This window comes from Orbicella faveolata, unplaced genomic scaffold (genome assembly GCF_042242905.1).
Source record: "Orbicella faveolata isolate gen_17 unplaced genomic scaffold, um_ofav_v1 contig_1, whole genome shotgun sequence".
Lineage (NCBI taxonomy): Eukaryota > Metazoa > Cnidaria > Anthozoa > Scleractinia > Merulinidae > Orbicella > Orbicella faveolata.
Window position 1 is genome coordinate 14,902,369 of NW_028301536.1, and position 17,262 is coordinate 14,919,630.

Here is a 17,262-nt window from a genome sequence, read left to right on the forward strand (position 1 = left end):
TCCTTTTCAGGTGGACATCCGAAACTCATGTGACTTGTCTGATGTTTCTTCAAAATTATTCAACATGGCGGGCGATGGTGCAGCAAAGCCTATGGCAGTAGTTCCTGTGATTGTTGTCACAGGAATATGGGTTATTGTAGGTGGAGTTATTCCTTGGTTTGTCAGAGGACCGAACAAGAGGTAAATGGAATTGAGTAAATCTCAAACTAAACAAAATTAACTACCTAGTAAGGTATACACTTAGCTCTGAATATCCAGACTCAAAATTAAGTTACAAGCTTATTTGGAATCTCATAACTTACCTAACTACGAAACTTATTAAAATGAATACGACTAAAAGGTTTACTTGTAACGAGGTTTCTGTTAGAGATCTAATCAAAGGTTGATTGTTACCCTCTCAACCGCCACCAAAAACTTTCTCTACGCAAAATTGGCAATTATGAAACTGTAAGAATGAACTCTCTCCACCATCAACCTCATCACCCCAATAGTTAACTGGGTAGACACAATGTAGTTGAACTGAGGTTTGTATTTAGATCAATATGATTAAATTTGTTTTTCTCATTACTATGATTTCAGACTCATACAAACCATGCTTGTGTTGACTGCTGTATGCTGTTGGTTATTGTATCCTTTTAAGAATTTCAAACCTTACAGTGGCACACAAAACGATATCAACATTCTTAACAGTAGCGCCTTGTCATCTAGTGAAAATTGTTTCTTTTCTTTGTTTCATTTGCAAACACGTTTCTGGTGTCGACAAAGTGTACATGTAGTTCCAGAAAACATCCATACCTCCCGCATGGAAGGGAGATCCCCCTCAGCCCTCTGGAAATTCCAATTAAACTTCATACATTTCTTCAAATTTATTTATCCTTCAGAACCCTCCACCCCAGGAAATTCCAATCCCTTCTTTTGGGGGAGTGTGGATATTTTCTGGAACAGCACAATGGTGCCATAACAAAGTCATAAGTTCAATTTTTGCTGCTCCCCAATAAAGAATTGGATACTAAGAAAACACCACCAAATAATAGAAGTTTGTTCTGAAAACCTTGGAGCCATGTCGGAATATTGATATATCGGATGTGGCCTATTTAACAACATCATAATCTCCCACAGGTCAATAATGAGTGGTGCTCCAAATGTAACCCCCTAACACGCCCTACACAGTTTTTCTTTGCTTTTACATTATTTGGAATTGAAAGACATTTCCTCGAAATACTCTTAACAATTCACACAAAAAGTGGAACCACTTTTCATGCAACCTTTATAAATTCAACATCATTGTATACAAATTAATTGTTAATATGTAAATTTTAAGTGCTGTTTTTTTCCAGCTTGTTTTATTTTTTTCTTCATTATCTCATCGACAGTATCATAATTTGAAGCATCAAAACTTATCTGATTTGAATAATTATAAAGGCATAAAATGTTTAACCTTATCACATAAAATTTGTATCAGGTATCAACTTGCCTTAACTTGTTTTCTAGCTGGGTTTGTGCTTATTTCTGTCAACTTAATCCTCTCATTGGACCAGAAATAGAATTAAGTGTATTAAAGGCAATGATCAAAGAATGGGGTGGCAGAGATGTATACTAACAAATTTTAAAATAAGGTACTGTACTTACCTGAGATCACTAAACTGCAGATCTGGAAATAACTTTTATTACATACAGGACATGTGTCCTTTGTAATCTTTATTTTAGAATGCTTAGCAATAAACCACAGATCTGTATGATCTGTGATTTTTAACATGTTTCAAAGCAAACATGGTTTACAAACAAGACCTTCATGACTGAAAGCTAAGTCATTTTGGTGCTTGGTCATGATATCCGATCATAATTTACCAACCTTGCTATGTGGGTTAACTCACTAATCTCGGTTGAATGGAAACAAAAAAACAATGAAACAAACTGGTGAAGTTGTTTTTAATTCTACAGAATACCATAGATTTAAGCTGAGTGTATGTATAACCCTTTAAAATAGTTTTAAATTGCCTGTTTTGTACATATTGTTTTAATTTAGCAAGTTATATTTTCTTTTTGCAGGTAAAACTGATATGTACTGACAGTGCATTGTTGTGATATATTCAACTAACAAGTCGTGAGGAATGGATCATTCAGTACCATTTTTTTGATTATTGAAATAATTATCTTAATTCATTTTGATCAGAGCAGCAAGAAAATGGCACTGACTGAAGGCCTGGATATGAATCAATAGAAATTCCCATTCATTGCAGAATTATTAGCTCTGTTCTTGTTACAAGCTATTCAACAAATTGTTACAAAGGTTCAGTTAGGAGGGACTTCCTGTCAAGAGGCTCAAATGTAACTGTACATAGACCAGTACATATACATGTATCCCTCACAAGATTTTAGAGTGTTCCCAGATTATATTGCAAAACAATTCACAACTAGCAAAGTTAATGAAATTCAAAATGGATTTGCTCAGTTGTTACTATGGTGTACTGCTCCCTGAAGTTGTCAGAACTGTAAATTATGTAAACCTACCTGAGAGATAAATAAATGACAATTTGATTTATTTCATTGCAATTCTTGTTGTTAATGCTACAACACCACACCTTCATCAAGTATTTGTTACTCAACTCTTTCGTTTGATTGGTTAGGGACAACAGTCAGTCTGTATTTCTGATGTGTAATAATGTATAATTAGTACAATTAAAAATGTAGCAGAAAGCCAGACTAAAGCACTGTCTGCTATGATTAGGTGCCCACATTAAGTGAGTGACTACAGAGGGCTAAACTGTGCACCTTTAAAGCCATATTTCAAAGAAAGCTGTAAGCAAAACCTCACTCAGGTTAAGTAATATTATAAGCAACTATAGGTGGAGGTTTTTGTTATTTAGCTTAGACTACTTGTGGGTTCATGCTATGAGTTTTATTCATGAAGTTTAGCAAATTTTCTTCAAATACAAGGGTTGTGGAATGAATGACAGCCTTGTCATACTACAGTTAAGTTATGATCAAAATTTGATTAGAGCAAGCTGAAACTGGGAAAACTTAAGGTAACACATTGAAAATAAAAATTATGCTTTATATTCAAGGTCACACTAAATCTCTTTTGTCTTACAAAACTGAGCTTGGAGAGAGATTTTCAACAACCATCATGCCTCTTTTTGATTGAGAAGACATTGTTAAAACACTTGTCTAGTGTCTTCAATAAGACCAGGGGTCTGTTTCTCAAAGGTCCCAAAAAGTTTTTGCCCCAAAAAGCTGTAGCAAAATTTCAAACCTTTTGACTATAGAGCTGTTTTATTCATATATTCTTAATACGAACAGAAATTCTCTTCATACAAGACGTTTCAGGTGTATACAACTCTCTGTCTTTAAATACCGATTAACTAAAAATGGCTTATCAGGCCTGAAAAGATTCCGGGGCTTTCAAGAAATGGGCCCAAGGCACCTGTCAGAACTTCAGTGGTTAGGCTGTTCTGGATCACCAGCTATATCATAAGCTTTTTTCAAAAACTGGCCCAGCTGCAAAGGACGTTTTTATGGTTCTCTTATTGCTCTCTGAGAGGTGCTGCACTAGGGCATCATCTATTTCAAACCCTGTTGAAAGCAATGGTTGTCCATTTGCTATTCTATTTCCTAACACCATGTTAAAATTGTGTCAATGCCATCAAAACATTCCGTTGTACATCATGTTTTCAGCTCTCTTCTCAATGTCTGGAAATCTGATTTAAACACTGTCTCATACAGTGGAACCTGTCAATAGGATCACCAACGGGCCATGAAAATTTGGCGGTACTAACTGGGTGGCCGTATTAATGGGGTAGTGTCAACTTTCATGACTGGTCTAAATTGGGTGATGTCTTAACAGATATATCACAATTGCACTTCTGAGCAACTATTCTTTGATACATATCTGTGATGCAGGTATAATTTTAAAAACAAATTAAACTTCACTCACTACATGCAATTAATAACAATGGAAAAATGAACGTAACTAGTTTGAGTGGCCATATAAAAAGGGTAAATTATAAACAAAGGTTGGGATTTCAGAATGTGGCCATAAGTTGTATTAACAGGTTGGCCACATTAACCAAATTTTCTCTTTAGAAAATGCACGAGTGTTTCGCTGGGACAAAAAATGTGGCTGTAGTAATGGGGTGACTGTAAATAACAAGGTGACTGTAATGCAGGGTTCCACTGTACCTGCTATTTTATGCTACTGGTTATGCTTATCCCAAGCAGACTGCTCTCAGTCTGCCTATTTCAACTGGGGTTAGACAGACATTTTCAACACTCTTTAACTTTGAAGTCTGGAAGAAATGCTTGAATGTGACTTTTCAAGTAGTGCAACTAAGTAGTACAAGCTTTGTCGTACAAGTTTTGTGTACTCAGTCAGGCTAAGTTCAAGGAGGAAAGGAAGCTCCCTCTCTTTCCCATATTACTGTAAATTATGAACTCCTTTAGTTTACTCTGACTGCAACTTCTATGGGGATCCCAAGATGTTGACATTATTATGTCATGCACATTTATCACCTATTGTCCCTTCTGTAACCTGATAGCACAACCAAATAATAGACCATGCCAAATAAAAAGCCACCAATATGTGCGGCATGGCCTATCCCATCTGATGAGTAGGCAACAAGAGTGTCAAAGACTCCTTTACTAGTCCTTGTACTGTCAAACAAGGGGATCAAATCAGCCAGTAAAATGCTGATCACAAACCACAAATGGCATACTTCATAAAGCACTTCTTTCATCATGCGATTATCCCATTCATCATCTGCAATCCTTAGTTCCCGTCGTCTTCTTAGTTCTTTGTACTTGTCATACAATGAAACAATATTGGCACAAGTCTCGATAGCAACAATGGAGGAAATTGCAGCACTAGCACCCCTGCATGGTGTTGTTTTATGGACTGAAGTGAAAACTTTATCCAGTGCAAACTTCTGCCAAATTTCAGCTTTGTTTCCAAGAAAATCGCCAAGAATACCCCAAGACTTTGGTGACGGTAAAACAGCCCCCCACTGGATCTGATGGAAAATGTAAAACCAAAGTTGAGAGAGATTTCCAGCAATACCTCCCCCAAGGAATGCCGCCAATAGATGCTTACGCCCAAATCGTCTATGGACATGGTATCCATTTGGTATAAGCACAGTCATATTGTTGAATAGATGTTGCTCATCTATGGAATAAAAACAACCACACTTGCACATGTTTTCTAGCACTTCACATCAGCTACATGTATTCGCTTTGAGTTTTGATCATTTAGTCCACTGGACTGTATGTCTCCTTTGTGATTGATATATATTGATACCGTAATTTCTGGCAGATTACCCGCGGGTAATGCGTTAATTTTTACCCAGTGCGGGTAATCTGCTGAATCTTTTTTCTCATTTTGGCAAAAAATGACCGGTGCGGGTAATCTGCCGTGCGGGTAAACTGCGGGAAATTACGGTAATATTGATAATATCAAAAAGTCTAAACTTTGAGTGGTTGAGTAAACAAATGACTGACTAAATTAAATGATGGCAGATGGAGGGACTGACTGACTGAAAGCTAGTGACTATGGGATATATACAGCTATTAAACTAATTGGAACACTCAGTATCAAAATAATGTGAGATAATATCGAAATGTAACAAACTGATGTCCATTTTTCATGCATCTGTCCTGTTATTGATTACAAATTTTGTCACAACATTGTCAAAGTAGCTGTGGTTCCACGAAGCGATAGCTGAGACTACTTTGACAATGTTATGACAAAATTCATCGTCAATAACAGGACTGACGCATGAAAAACTGATGTCAATTTGCTTTTTAACAATAACAAATTGTTACATTTTCCACTTTCGCTCGTCGATGCATCACAAATTATAAATTCATGTGTCTGTTCGCTTATTGACATTGAAAATTAGCCAATGAGTGCCCAAGAATTTCTAGTTATTGTAAAAAAAAAAGTGCTTAACTTTAAAAACCAGAAGAACAGAGCAGAAGAGTAACCGGTACATTAGCCCCTAATCGTTTAGCCCCCAGCCAGAAGTCGAAAACACTGTCTATTTCTCGTTCTTTACGTGAATGTGAGGGCTAATCGACTTTAATTCTGGTTGGGGAGTAACCAAGTGAAGAACACGATCGAGCAAGTCATCATTTTGATTTAAGCAAAAGTGAACCTTACCATTATGGTTAAAAAGATTCGTTACAAGAGTGTGATATCGTCCTTGAAGCAGGTTTTCAGGAGAAAAAGAGAAGTGCTCATTCAATGTTCCTGCCGACATATTGAACGGGAAACCAAGGGACTTCAATTTAGCCAGGGGAGATGAGGGCGATGCTGCAGACACTAAGCATGGAAGCTGTAATCCCGCAAGACCTGCCAGAGTCAACGAACAATCTCCGAGCTTTTTAAAACTTGCTCTATCCATCTTGCTATTGTCAAGCAACTCTCGTTTTCATGGAAGAAGAAAACTGATGACAAGAGGTTCAGTGAGTAAATACTTCATATAAGAATCTTTGTACTGTCTTTCAGGCATACGTCAGCGGCGCAACAATTCAAGCAAAAAACAAAGACTGAATAACACAAAAAAATCAGCCTGGAGGCGGGGGAGGGTGGGGGTGGGGTCCCATATTTAAATAAATAAATAAATATACATTTATATAGCGCCATTTTCCACTAATTGTCCATGGCGCTTTACAATACTTTAAAATTAAAATCCTAATTCTTTAAAAACCTAAAATCCTAAATCCTAAAAGTTAAAATCCTAAGAATAAAATACGCTATATAAAGGCCGAAGGTGCCAGTCGGACATTTGTGAAGAATCGCCTAACCTTAGAAATAGCAAGATTAAAATCCTGTTTTGTGGGCGTAGCTTTAAATTTTTTTCACCCCTTACAGGAACCAATTCTAAAACAACAAATTTACTGACGCTTTTATAACTTTAAACAGCGAAGAAGACGATTGTAAAGAAGACGACTCAAAAACTCAGTCAGTGGTCAAATATCTTCTGAAGAAATTTTTTTTGGTTCAAAAGCAACCGCGAAAACAACCGCTGAGGACCTTTTGAGGCTGAACACCATAAAACGGTACCAAAAACAGCTGGCTTTTCTCCAACTTAAAGGTACGACGAGCAACCCCGTCCATTTTACATGGGAGTCCCCTACCCGGGCTTTCAAGTCAATGATGTTATAAAACCAAAAGCGTACTAGTCATTAACGTAATAATCAAACACACAAAAAAGAGCATACTAGTCATTAATAATGGTAATAGGACTGAGTGGAGTCCAATTCGGTCTGTAATCATACGAGTGATTAACAAAATCGGACAACCGCGAAGCGGGAGTCCAATTTGTTAATCACGAGTATGATTACAGACTGAATTGGACGACACGATGTCCTGTTACCAATTAATCAAAACTATGACAAAATTCGAGAAACGAACAAACCATCGATTGAGCGTTGAACTATTAAACGTCGTTGTGAATGATGAAAAACTCAGCAGTTTCCCCAACAAAGTGCACCGCAACAGCGCGCGCAAAATGACGCGTACTATCCAATTACAAGCATGACGCGTACACTGTCCAATTAATGCTCAAATCGGGCTGCTGATAGCCAATCACGTTCGAGAAATTTGTTATAGTTTTGATTAAAGTAATAATCAAACACAAAACAAAGAGTGCACTAGTCAGTAACGTAATAATCAAACACAAACGAAAGAGCGCACTAGTCAGTAACGTAATAAACAAACAAGAAACCAAGAGCACGCTTGTAAACCCTAGGCAAACGGACTCCCAAGTAGACGCAAGTTGAAAACTTGGGTCTACTTGCGACTCCGTTTGGCCAGGCTTTGCGTGCACTCATGCGTTGAATTGCGATGACTTGCGCTCACTTTGGTCGAGATTAATTTGCACGCAGGTCGACGCAAGTTTTTCACCGTTTGGCCACTCAACCCAAATCAACGCAAGTTGAGTGACGTCCATTAACTTATTATTAGCCAATGAAATGCAGGATATGGCTGCGACCTGCTTGTACTTGCTAGGAAACTTGCGGGTCCTTTTGGCCACCCAACGCAAGTCTCTACGCAAATTCAACTTGTGGCTACTTGCGACTACTTGCGAGTCCGTTTGACCAGGGCTTTAAACCCTGGTCAAACGGACAAGACAGGACGGGAAGGGACGGGACAGGACAAGACAACGATAACGATAGCGAGCTAACGAGCGCGGTAATGAACAAATATAGCAAAGGCAAAAAACACAGCACTTTAGAGGGCTAAGATGGAAAGATAAAATGATAAAATTTTAAACATTTTTACATTACCCTTAAATCTTTGTTATGAGGTATTCTGTACAGCCTTTCTACCATTTTTTATTGTAGTTTTACAAAATAGTGTAGCAGAGTTCTTGATTGTGTGTAACTCTTAAATAGGTCTTTAACGTTATTTTTCTAATATATGTAAGGAGCACAAAGATTGTTGTTTTCTGTTGTTTGTTTGTTGTTGTTGTTGTTGTGCTTGGTTTCCGTGGAATTGTGGGACCAATCAAGCCCTGCGCCGTCTACTGTTGAACAGTTTCGCGCGAAGACTCCTTTTGACACAGAGGCAAATTGACTATTGTTTTTTTTATTAAAAACTGGATCGCTGGATAATGCAATCCAAGAGTTTTCATTGGCTTAACCATCATGTTATGAGCCATTATACCATGCTCTACAAATATGGTAAGCGTACGCGTGATTTTTGGGGACGTTTTTATGTTTATTTTAGTTTAGTTTCTATATTTTGGGGGCGGTTTTTAAATGAAACAATTATTCCACTTGCGCTTGTTAGATAGACTATGAAATGATTATAGCCAACTCGGCGCTACGCGCGCTGGTGGAATAATAGTTAAATATTCCTCTTCTTTCACCAAAACTGCGAGCTGCTCGACGTTTTGGAAACCACATATTGATCAGTCATTTTTACTCACTTTCTCTTTTAAGAGGTTTACGGTTAACTTCTTACCAAAGAAATATGAACTGTAAATACAATAACCGTTAGACTAACCGTTCACGTAAAATCACCAAAAAAAAAAAAAAGAAAACGAGAAAACGGACGCCAAACTTAAATTCCAGGAATACTCATGCTGGTACGCTTTGCAGTACGAAATTACCGAATTTATAACAACAATCTAAAGAAACGGTTAACAATACATGTAATTTAATTTTGGAAAAAATGTATAACTGACCCATAACTTCATGAGTCACCTAGTTCACTTCAATTCCATTCTCGGTTCCATTCCAAAACAAACGACATTCTAACAATCTTCTTTTAAATTAAATTTATGTAATCGTCGCTTTTTTGAGAACACATTTGACTCAAGTTCTCTGGGATTTTTTCATTGACTAAAACGCCTTACTGGCCTAAAAGGACTACCTCTATATGTAGTAATCTTGTAAAAGCGTTTAAATCTCTTTAACTTTAATCTCTGCCTACGGCGTGAGTCGCGACTTGGCCTGAAATCTACCTTAGGTCAAGCAACTGCATAATCATAGCATAAGAACTGAATTCACTATGAATTTATAATTCTCCAGTGACATGCAAAGGAGTTTATCCCTCTGGCGAATGTGTATGGTCTGAATCAGATGGACTGGGTATAGCTGGCAGTCTCTGGTGAGCACTTCCTTGTAGAATTCTTTGTGCTGCTTTTCTCCTCTCCATGTCCAGGCGCTTGTACGGAGGATGGAATGCACAGATTATGAGAAATGCCATGGCAACAGCAGCTGCCATCATGAAATACATGGCATATTGAAGATCTGGGACTTTGCCATCATCTGAGATGTCCTGGCACTTTGCAGACTCAAAATGCTTACGAACCTCTAATGCTTGGCAACCTAATATGAAGACCACTCCAGTAGCTTGTCTGAAAGGGGAAAAAATGAAAGAGAAGTTACAGTAATATTATTTTTTGCAAAGGTAATCAAATGGTTTTGAGCACAATTTGGAATAACTAAGCACAAGTATGTTTTCAAATTCTAAAAAAATTTACATGAGCCAGCTGTAGGGTGAGTGCAATGTGCAGTGCTGGACAAATTTACAAGTGCTTATTTTATTCCAAAATGCACGTTAAAAATCATTTGATTACTTTTTAATAATATACGAGCAATTTAATTTGAACTTTCTGAACTCTATTTTATCAACTTTCTACACTGTTTGGGATTAATTGACATAAATGCAGGCAATCAACACGCTGAAATTTTTGCATGTATATTTAGTTGCTAAAGTTTTCAGCAAACTACAATGACCTTACCCTGCCATCCACTGTAGTCCTGCACTCGTCGCCTCAGCCACAGGGTAGGTACATTCCACTCCAACTTCCAAGCAAACAGGCATGAGAGCAAATGCAAAAAAGCCAAACAAACCACAGGTAGCTACAACAAGAGTAGGGTAGCCTGGAAACTGAGTTACCTACAAAAGAAGACAGCACAAGGAAAGTTAAACAGAATGTGTAGTTCAAAAAATATCCATACCTCCCCCATGAAGGGATTTTTCCCAAGACCCTTACCCCTCTGGAAATTCCAATTAAGCTTCATACACTTCCTTAAGTTCTTTTGATCTTAGCTGGGGCAGATCTAGAAGGTTTGGGGAGTTCACTTGAATCCCCTAAATTAAAAAGATGAAACATTGTAACACACTGACTCAGAATTTTCTTGGGGAGGATGCCCTCAGACATCCTTACAGTATCTTGAACCCCATTCTGTAACATCCTGTATCCCCCTCAGCTTAGAGACCCCCCCCCCCCCCCCGAAATTCCAATCCCTTCTGTGAGGGTATATGGATATTTTATGAAACTGCACAAAATATGTGAAAGTGAAAGCCATGCAGAATTTTTTTAAGGTTGAACTTAAGGTCCTACTTACTATTGCGAGCAAGCAGCAGGATATGGCTGCTAATCCATATGAAATTTTAGCCGTTTCTTGAAACTTCTTGGTCTTGTCAACATAGACACCTGCCAGTCCACCTCCAACAAGCCCAGTTGCTATCAAGACAGCACCTGCTATGCCAGCCAAGTCCTGAAACAAGCACAGCCTGAGATGGCTACATCTACACATATGTATGGCTGAAAATGGTATGGTAAATACCTAATACAGTTTGGCAGCACATAAGGCTTAATTCATTTTGCTCTTGCTCTGGGTATTTTGGAGTGCACTCAAGAAACTATAACTGCTCTCAGCTGTGGCTCTAGAAAACTCTGTCACTTATACCCAGCTCTCCAAACTTCATTTGGCAGACTCTATAATATACATTATTTGTATAAATCTAATAGCGTTCTATCACAAATGCCGTTCTCTGAGTCTCTCTCTATTCTGTTGTTGACAGTAGGTAGTCTGGCAGTGTGTGTTTGTTATCAAAATGCATGGAGGCCTCTTCTTTGCATTTTCGAAGTGTCTGTGAAGAGGATTTAGCCAGTAGATTTATACTAAAACCATTCAATTATTCTGTCTCGATTTCTATGCGTGATGGTGGACAAGGGTGCAAACTATCGTGAGATAGAAATCTTGAGCTCAGAATCTTATTGTTGAAAAGTGTAGTGCAATGCATAGTAGTGTCCATACACTACTATGCAAAGCTTCACCTACTGATTGGTATTAAGTCTTACATGTATCACCACCCAGTGGATCAGGGCTAGCAAAACAAACTACTCTTAACCAGTAGAAGTGATTTATCTGGCGGATATAGGATTATCCATCTTTTAAAATACCAGGTCATGATAATAAGTGAAAGCCACCTAATATACACTGAATTTTTACCTTTTTTACATTGCTTCAGATACTCAAGAGTTTGATGAACTTTATAATAATAATAATAATAATAATAATAACGATAACGATAACGATAACGATAACGATAATAAACTTTCTACCCTGATAAGGGTCCAAGATCATGCTGGGCACACGAAAAAAGCTAATATACTTAATGTGTTTTAGCACTAGATTCATACTAACATCACTATATCCTTGTGGGCAGATTATTTGCTCCAGAAGTGTTTGAAGGCATGTAAAAAGGCCTATCCCACTACCAAATGTCACCATCAACACAAGGTAAGGCTTGTTCTGTAGCACCTAAAGAATGAACAATAACAAGTCAAGATCATTACAGATAATATGGACTGTGAAAATGCTATCAGATCTAGTACCAATAATTATCTGAGGTCTGAAGAGGTAGCAAAATCAATTTAAAATGCTCCACCATAACATGGAGGAGTGGGGAATTAAGTACAAAATGAACATTGGAAATGGGGATTATCAAATCACAGTTTGCATTTCATGCACTTTTTCACATACAAGCTAAAAGAAGTGTGCAACTAAGAAATTAATTGTAGAAATTAACCCAAAATGTTATGGGAAGGGTGCAACATTTAATACCTGTTCAAGATGTGAAACAGAGACTTTAAACAATACTGAATGCTACGTTCTAAAAACAGTTGAACCTGTCCTAACTGCAGCTACCTCCCTTTAACAGCTAGCATTCCTCTTGTACAGCATACAGGTTTCTTCATCCTTACCATTCTTCAGTCAGTTACCCTGTGAGCAGATGGAGATCTAACCCAACTACTCACAGGGCACCCGTCAATACACTTGCATTAAAACCTTCAATAGACTGGCCAATTTTCTATCCAAGGTGGCTGTTACATTATAATATTAATGCACAATATTTCACTATGAATAAAAATTCAGTTATTGCCAGAAAATAATCCATTCACTCCAAACAATGCATCACAAAGTGCAGTATTTAAACACAGAACTGTTAAACAGACATGGTCAGTGATGCATTGTCAGTGGAAGGGTCAGTGATGCAGTGTTCGGTAGCCCTTATTTGAACTTTAACACACTTAATTGAAAATTCATTCACAGAGTGATTAAAATTGAACCTCCTCTTATAGCATAAACAGCACCTAAACAGCATTTAATATGATCTACCAAATAGCTCAATTCCAATTGATATACCCTTTCCCAAGTTATATATAGTAATAAAAATATCTCACCTTCTTTAGGCCAACAAAGAAAGGCTCTGATTTTGATTCTGCTGATGCTGTGGGTGGGGTAGGAGGGATGCTACTGCAAACTCCAAAAGTTGCCATGACAACACCAAGAAAGGCAGGAATTGAGAACATTTCCAGCTACAAGGAAGAACAAAAAACATAAATATTTAAAACCCTACTTTATGGACACATACTTAACATGGGCATACTTCCTGCATGCTAAAACCTGAACCATAGATTTTCTCTTAAAATTGACATGCTTAATAACAACCAGAAACAAATTAATACAGTATGTATTAGATGCTTTTTGGTAGCACCATAAGGTGTGTGCATGTATCAACAGACTTTGACTGTTTAGAGCTGAGGAGTAAATAAGTTGACATGTACTTTTAGTTCTGAAACATGTTTCATTTTTTCATAGACACCTCTGTCAGTGTATGTGAAAAGAACAGTCTGCAATCAAGAACCTACCATGAAAGGGATATCTGAATTCTTATTGACAATCACTGGAGCCAGTGCATTAGCTGCCATAACACCCACAGGATTACCTAGAAGTAAACACATTGAAAACAATTGGACTGTGTTTGCATAAAAAGTATTAATATTGAAATGCTTTTAATTATAACACTTAAATTTTTTTCTTGAGTTCTTACTAGTTACTTGTACATCATGTTAACTATATTTTGATCAACAATCGTCTATAAACCAGAGCTCTCTAGATGATTTGTTGGCAAAGAGTGAGATTAGAAATGGTAAAGCCGTCCGTGGTGAGACCGCAGACATCACCTTACTGTCAGTTGTGACACTGCAGACAATTCACCTTACTACAGAGGTCTAGGGGTATGCCCCCTCCCCCCTCTACCAGAAAGTTTTGAAAAATTGAAGTACAGCAGCTAAGACGTGTTTTCCTCATTCTGAGCGGAAATGTGATGCTTTAAAAGTAAATGTTTAGTTCCCAGATTTTTCTTTTTATTGTTCAAAGCAAATATAATGCAAACAAGGAGTAAATTATATCCAAAAACATGCTTGAGAATTCTAGTAGTCTCAGCGTGAGAGCGTAAGACTGAATTCATTTCCGTGAGTCTCACATTCAATGCCTGAGACTTCAGAGCTCTGTATTATAAACACAGTGTGATAACTGTGTTTAAGCTAAAGAACTTGACATGTCTACCTTTCTGATCAGGGTGTCCATTAACAAAGAAATTAATATTCCTGAGAAACAGATTTGTTTTAAGAAAATTTCCCAAAGACTCACTTAGTGATGCTATCATGTTCGCTGTGGCCCTTTCATCTGCTCCAAACCACAAAGCAGCCAGCTTAGTAGGGGAACTAAGAAGAAATGGTTGGGCTAGGGCAGCAAGGGTCTGACCTCCCATTACTGCAATGAATTTGGTATCTTGGGGAACAAAATCAAATCCACTAAGCATCCTCACAGCTGCACCAACAGCATTCAACCAGGCACCTAAAAGAATCTAGAAGTGAAGAGCAAATAAAACATTAATTTTTTTACAACATCAATACACTTAAAAATATAACAGCTGCTAGCTAGTTGGAAGTGAAATCCCCCCACCTAACATTTGCTTTGAGCTAAATGTCCCACACTTCCTACAATGGTAATGACCATTAAATGATTCTAATAGGAGAATAGTCAGGTTGCTTCAAGCATAAAATTTGCTGTTACCCATTTACAAACCCAGGTGGAGACCACTGTGAGAGTAAAGTGACTTTACACTCATTCACAACAAGAAAGCGCAATGATCCCAGCCAGGGATAAACCCAGCAAACAAGTCTAGTATGCTAACCGTTAGGCCTTCATGCCTCCCACCCCATCCTCAACCTATTCACTTTTTGTATTTCAGGCCTATAATTGGGTTAACAGGATATTGCCATCATTTTCAGTTGATGATTACCCCACCACAGTGCAGTTAACTGGCTAAAAAACTAATCTATATAGCCTGGTCTTTTGGACACAGAACTTAATAACAGCAGCTTTGACTATACAACTATACCCTTAAATTATAGCTTAATCATGAAGTGGGCATACAAAAAGTAAACCTTTCAATATAGTAAGGGAAGTACAACGGCCCAATGTTGCACTCTAGATTGAGTGTTTTCTTGATCAGCTTTCAGCTTTCACCTTAGGATAGTTGTTTTATGCTAGAGAAACATCCCTGAGGAAACTGGGAAAAGCTCTCTCTCACACACACACATCTTTATTTCAAATTTTCAATTTCCAGTTAAGAAAATACCTGTCTTGTAAGCACAATGATACAACCTATCCACAGGTAGTTTTCTTTGTTTGAGTTTGAGGTGCAACAAGCAGATGTGTTCCAAGCAGCTCCAAAAGTTGTTTACTTTGTGAGTTAGTTCACCACCCAGGTGGTTTGGGCAACATAAATAGGATCTCAAGGACAAGTTCACAATTATAATAACTATTAGCAACATCCATCGTACTAGTAAAACTTATTCTTACCCCAGTCCTTAATCCAAGGACATCAAGAATCCAAACTGCTACCAAGCCAAACAATAAATAAGAAAGCAGGTAAACAATGGAAAGCCAGTTTATGTCATCAAGAGATCTTTTATAATATTTAGCAGTGAGATCAGCCACTGGAGCAAAGCTCAACCATATCTTGAAGAGGGAGAAAAACAACACCTTATCAGTTAATGCAAAACTAAATTTCCTAACTTAATCATAAATTAAAAATAGAAGTTTAACTCTGACTACTTGTTCACCTACTGATCAGTTTCATCAACACACAGTGGAACCCCATTTAAAATTTGGTACAAATCTCCCTCTCCACCCCTGTTCTGTATATGTCTTAATGACCGTTCAACCCCTGTAGCATCTTTTTAATAGGTGCCTTGCAACACATTAATTTTATTCATGCCAGTTTGGTACAGAAAATGTGGGTCACTGGAAGAATAAGAATGAGTAAAGATTGACAAAGGTTTTTAGTAAGTTCAGCTTGGAAATTGAAAAAGTAATCATTTGATACATTTATTTCTGTCCAGTGCTGAAGGCTTGGAACAACAAAAAGACAAATAAATCCCCCACGACATCACATGCGATTTTTTAAAAAAAAACAAAAACAAAAGACTACCTTGTCCAACACATTTGGTAATTTCATCATACAAAATTTACCACAGTCAGACATTAGAACATGCATGTTAAATGAAATCTGAGGCATGTGTAGTTAGAAGGGGAGATGGAGCAGATGACATCTCTTAGGACTGACTTATGCAATGTACAATAACTTAGTGCAAGTCACTTTATAGGCTGACCAGTGGGAAGTTAAAAAAAGGTGATAAAGTAATCTCTAGTCACTGATTTTCCTAAGGGCTAAAAAGCAGGTATAAATAAAGTTAATTGATTGATTGACTGACTGACTGACTGACTGACTGACTGACTGACTGACTGACTGACTGACTGACTGACTGACTGACTGACTGACTAACTCACTGACTGACTGATGGGCTGACTATCTGACAGAGAGATTGATTGATTGATTGATTGTTTGTTTGTTTGATTGATTGATTGATTGATTGATTGATTGATTGATTGATTGATTGATTGATTGATTGATTGATTGATTGATTGCAAGGCAATCTAGCCTGGTCTAAATTTTACTTTAGACCGAAGAGTCGCCTAACTTTTGTTTTCACTTTGCCAGGTAAAGTCAATTTTGGCTAACAACTTTCCAGTTCAATGAACCTACTTTGCCAGAACTACCATTTAGACCATTTAGATGGGGACTATCAATATGAGTTTAATGTGTAACTTGACAACTGGATGCATAAGTGTTTAAAAAGTCGTGATCCCACTCAATAAAGGTCCCTAACTACACTTCCGCCTCGATATGGTGATTTCTCTGAGTCCGTTAACATGACTGCATTTAACAGCGGAACTAACGAATTCTCACAGCTGCTGCTCTTCGACTCACCAATGCATTAGAGACATTTAGGACAAACAGCACAAGCAGCATATACCATCTTCTCCGATACAACCTGTATTTTTCGGACAATTCTCTCGACCTGCTGAGCCCAAGAATCGCTTCCTCTTGGGACAGACTTCTCGAAAACGCCGAATGTATCGGTTTTGAGGATCCAGAGTGAAGAAGTGGGGACTTTTCATTGTTGACGTTTGCCCCGAAGTCCATGTTAGGTCACTGATGGCAAAAACAGACACATAGTAAAGAATCGTCGCCAACAATATTACTCTGCATGCTTGTCACGCGAGAACTTCGCCAAGCGTCACCAATTTGACTTTTAGTGCTCCATG

At 37.7% G+C, this 17,262-nt stretch overlaps 3 protein-coding genes across 3 annotated transcripts; 1 reads left to right on the forward strand and 2 right to left on the reverse strand.

Annotated features, from left to right (window-relative positions):
- The first annotated feature begins 23 nt into the window (after window positions 1-23).
- On the forward strand, window positions 24-3,064 carry LOC110061295 (V-type proton ATPase subunit e-like). The gene is made up of 4 exons (XM_020768142.2): window positions 24-180; window positions 580-627; window positions 1,492-1,616; window positions 2,050-3,064. Exons 1-3 carry the CDS (start codon window positions 65-67, stop codon window positions 1,598-1,600), a joined length of 273 nt encoding a protein of 90 aa, XP_020623801.1. The 5' UTR covers window positions 24-64; the 3' UTR covers window positions 1,601-1,616; window positions 2,050-3,064.
- Window positions 3,065-3,254: 190 nt separating this feature from the next.
- LOC110061389 (uncharacterized) lies at window positions 3,255-6,472 on the reverse strand. The gene is made up of 2 exons (XM_020768233.2): window positions 6,152-6,472; window positions 3,255-5,158 (listed from the first exon to the last, which is right to left on the reverse strand). The coding sequence occupies exons 1-2, from the start codon at window positions 6,393-6,395 to the stop codon at window positions 4,506-4,508; spliced, it is 897 nt and encodes a 298-aa protein (XP_020623892.1). The 5' UTR covers window positions 6,396-6,472; the 3' UTR covers window positions 3,255-4,505.
- Window positions 6,473-8,568: 2,096 nt separating this feature from the next.
- On the reverse strand, window positions 8,569-17,236 carry LOC110061310 (solute carrier family 49 member A3-like). The gene is made up of 9 exons (XM_020768152.2): window positions 16,925-17,236; window positions 15,454-15,612; window positions 14,236-14,452; window positions 13,452-13,528; window positions 12,984-13,118; window positions 11,944-12,060; window positions 10,858-11,010; window positions 10,248-10,405; window positions 8,569-9,860 (listed from the first exon to the last, which is right to left on the reverse strand). Exons 1-9 carry the CDS (start codon window positions 17,138-17,140, stop codon window positions 9,548-9,550), a joined length of 1,545 nt encoding a protein of 514 aa, XP_020623811.1. The 5' UTR covers window positions 17,141-17,236; the 3' UTR covers window positions 8,569-9,547.
- Between the last annotated feature and the right edge of the window lie 26 nt (window positions 17,237-17,262).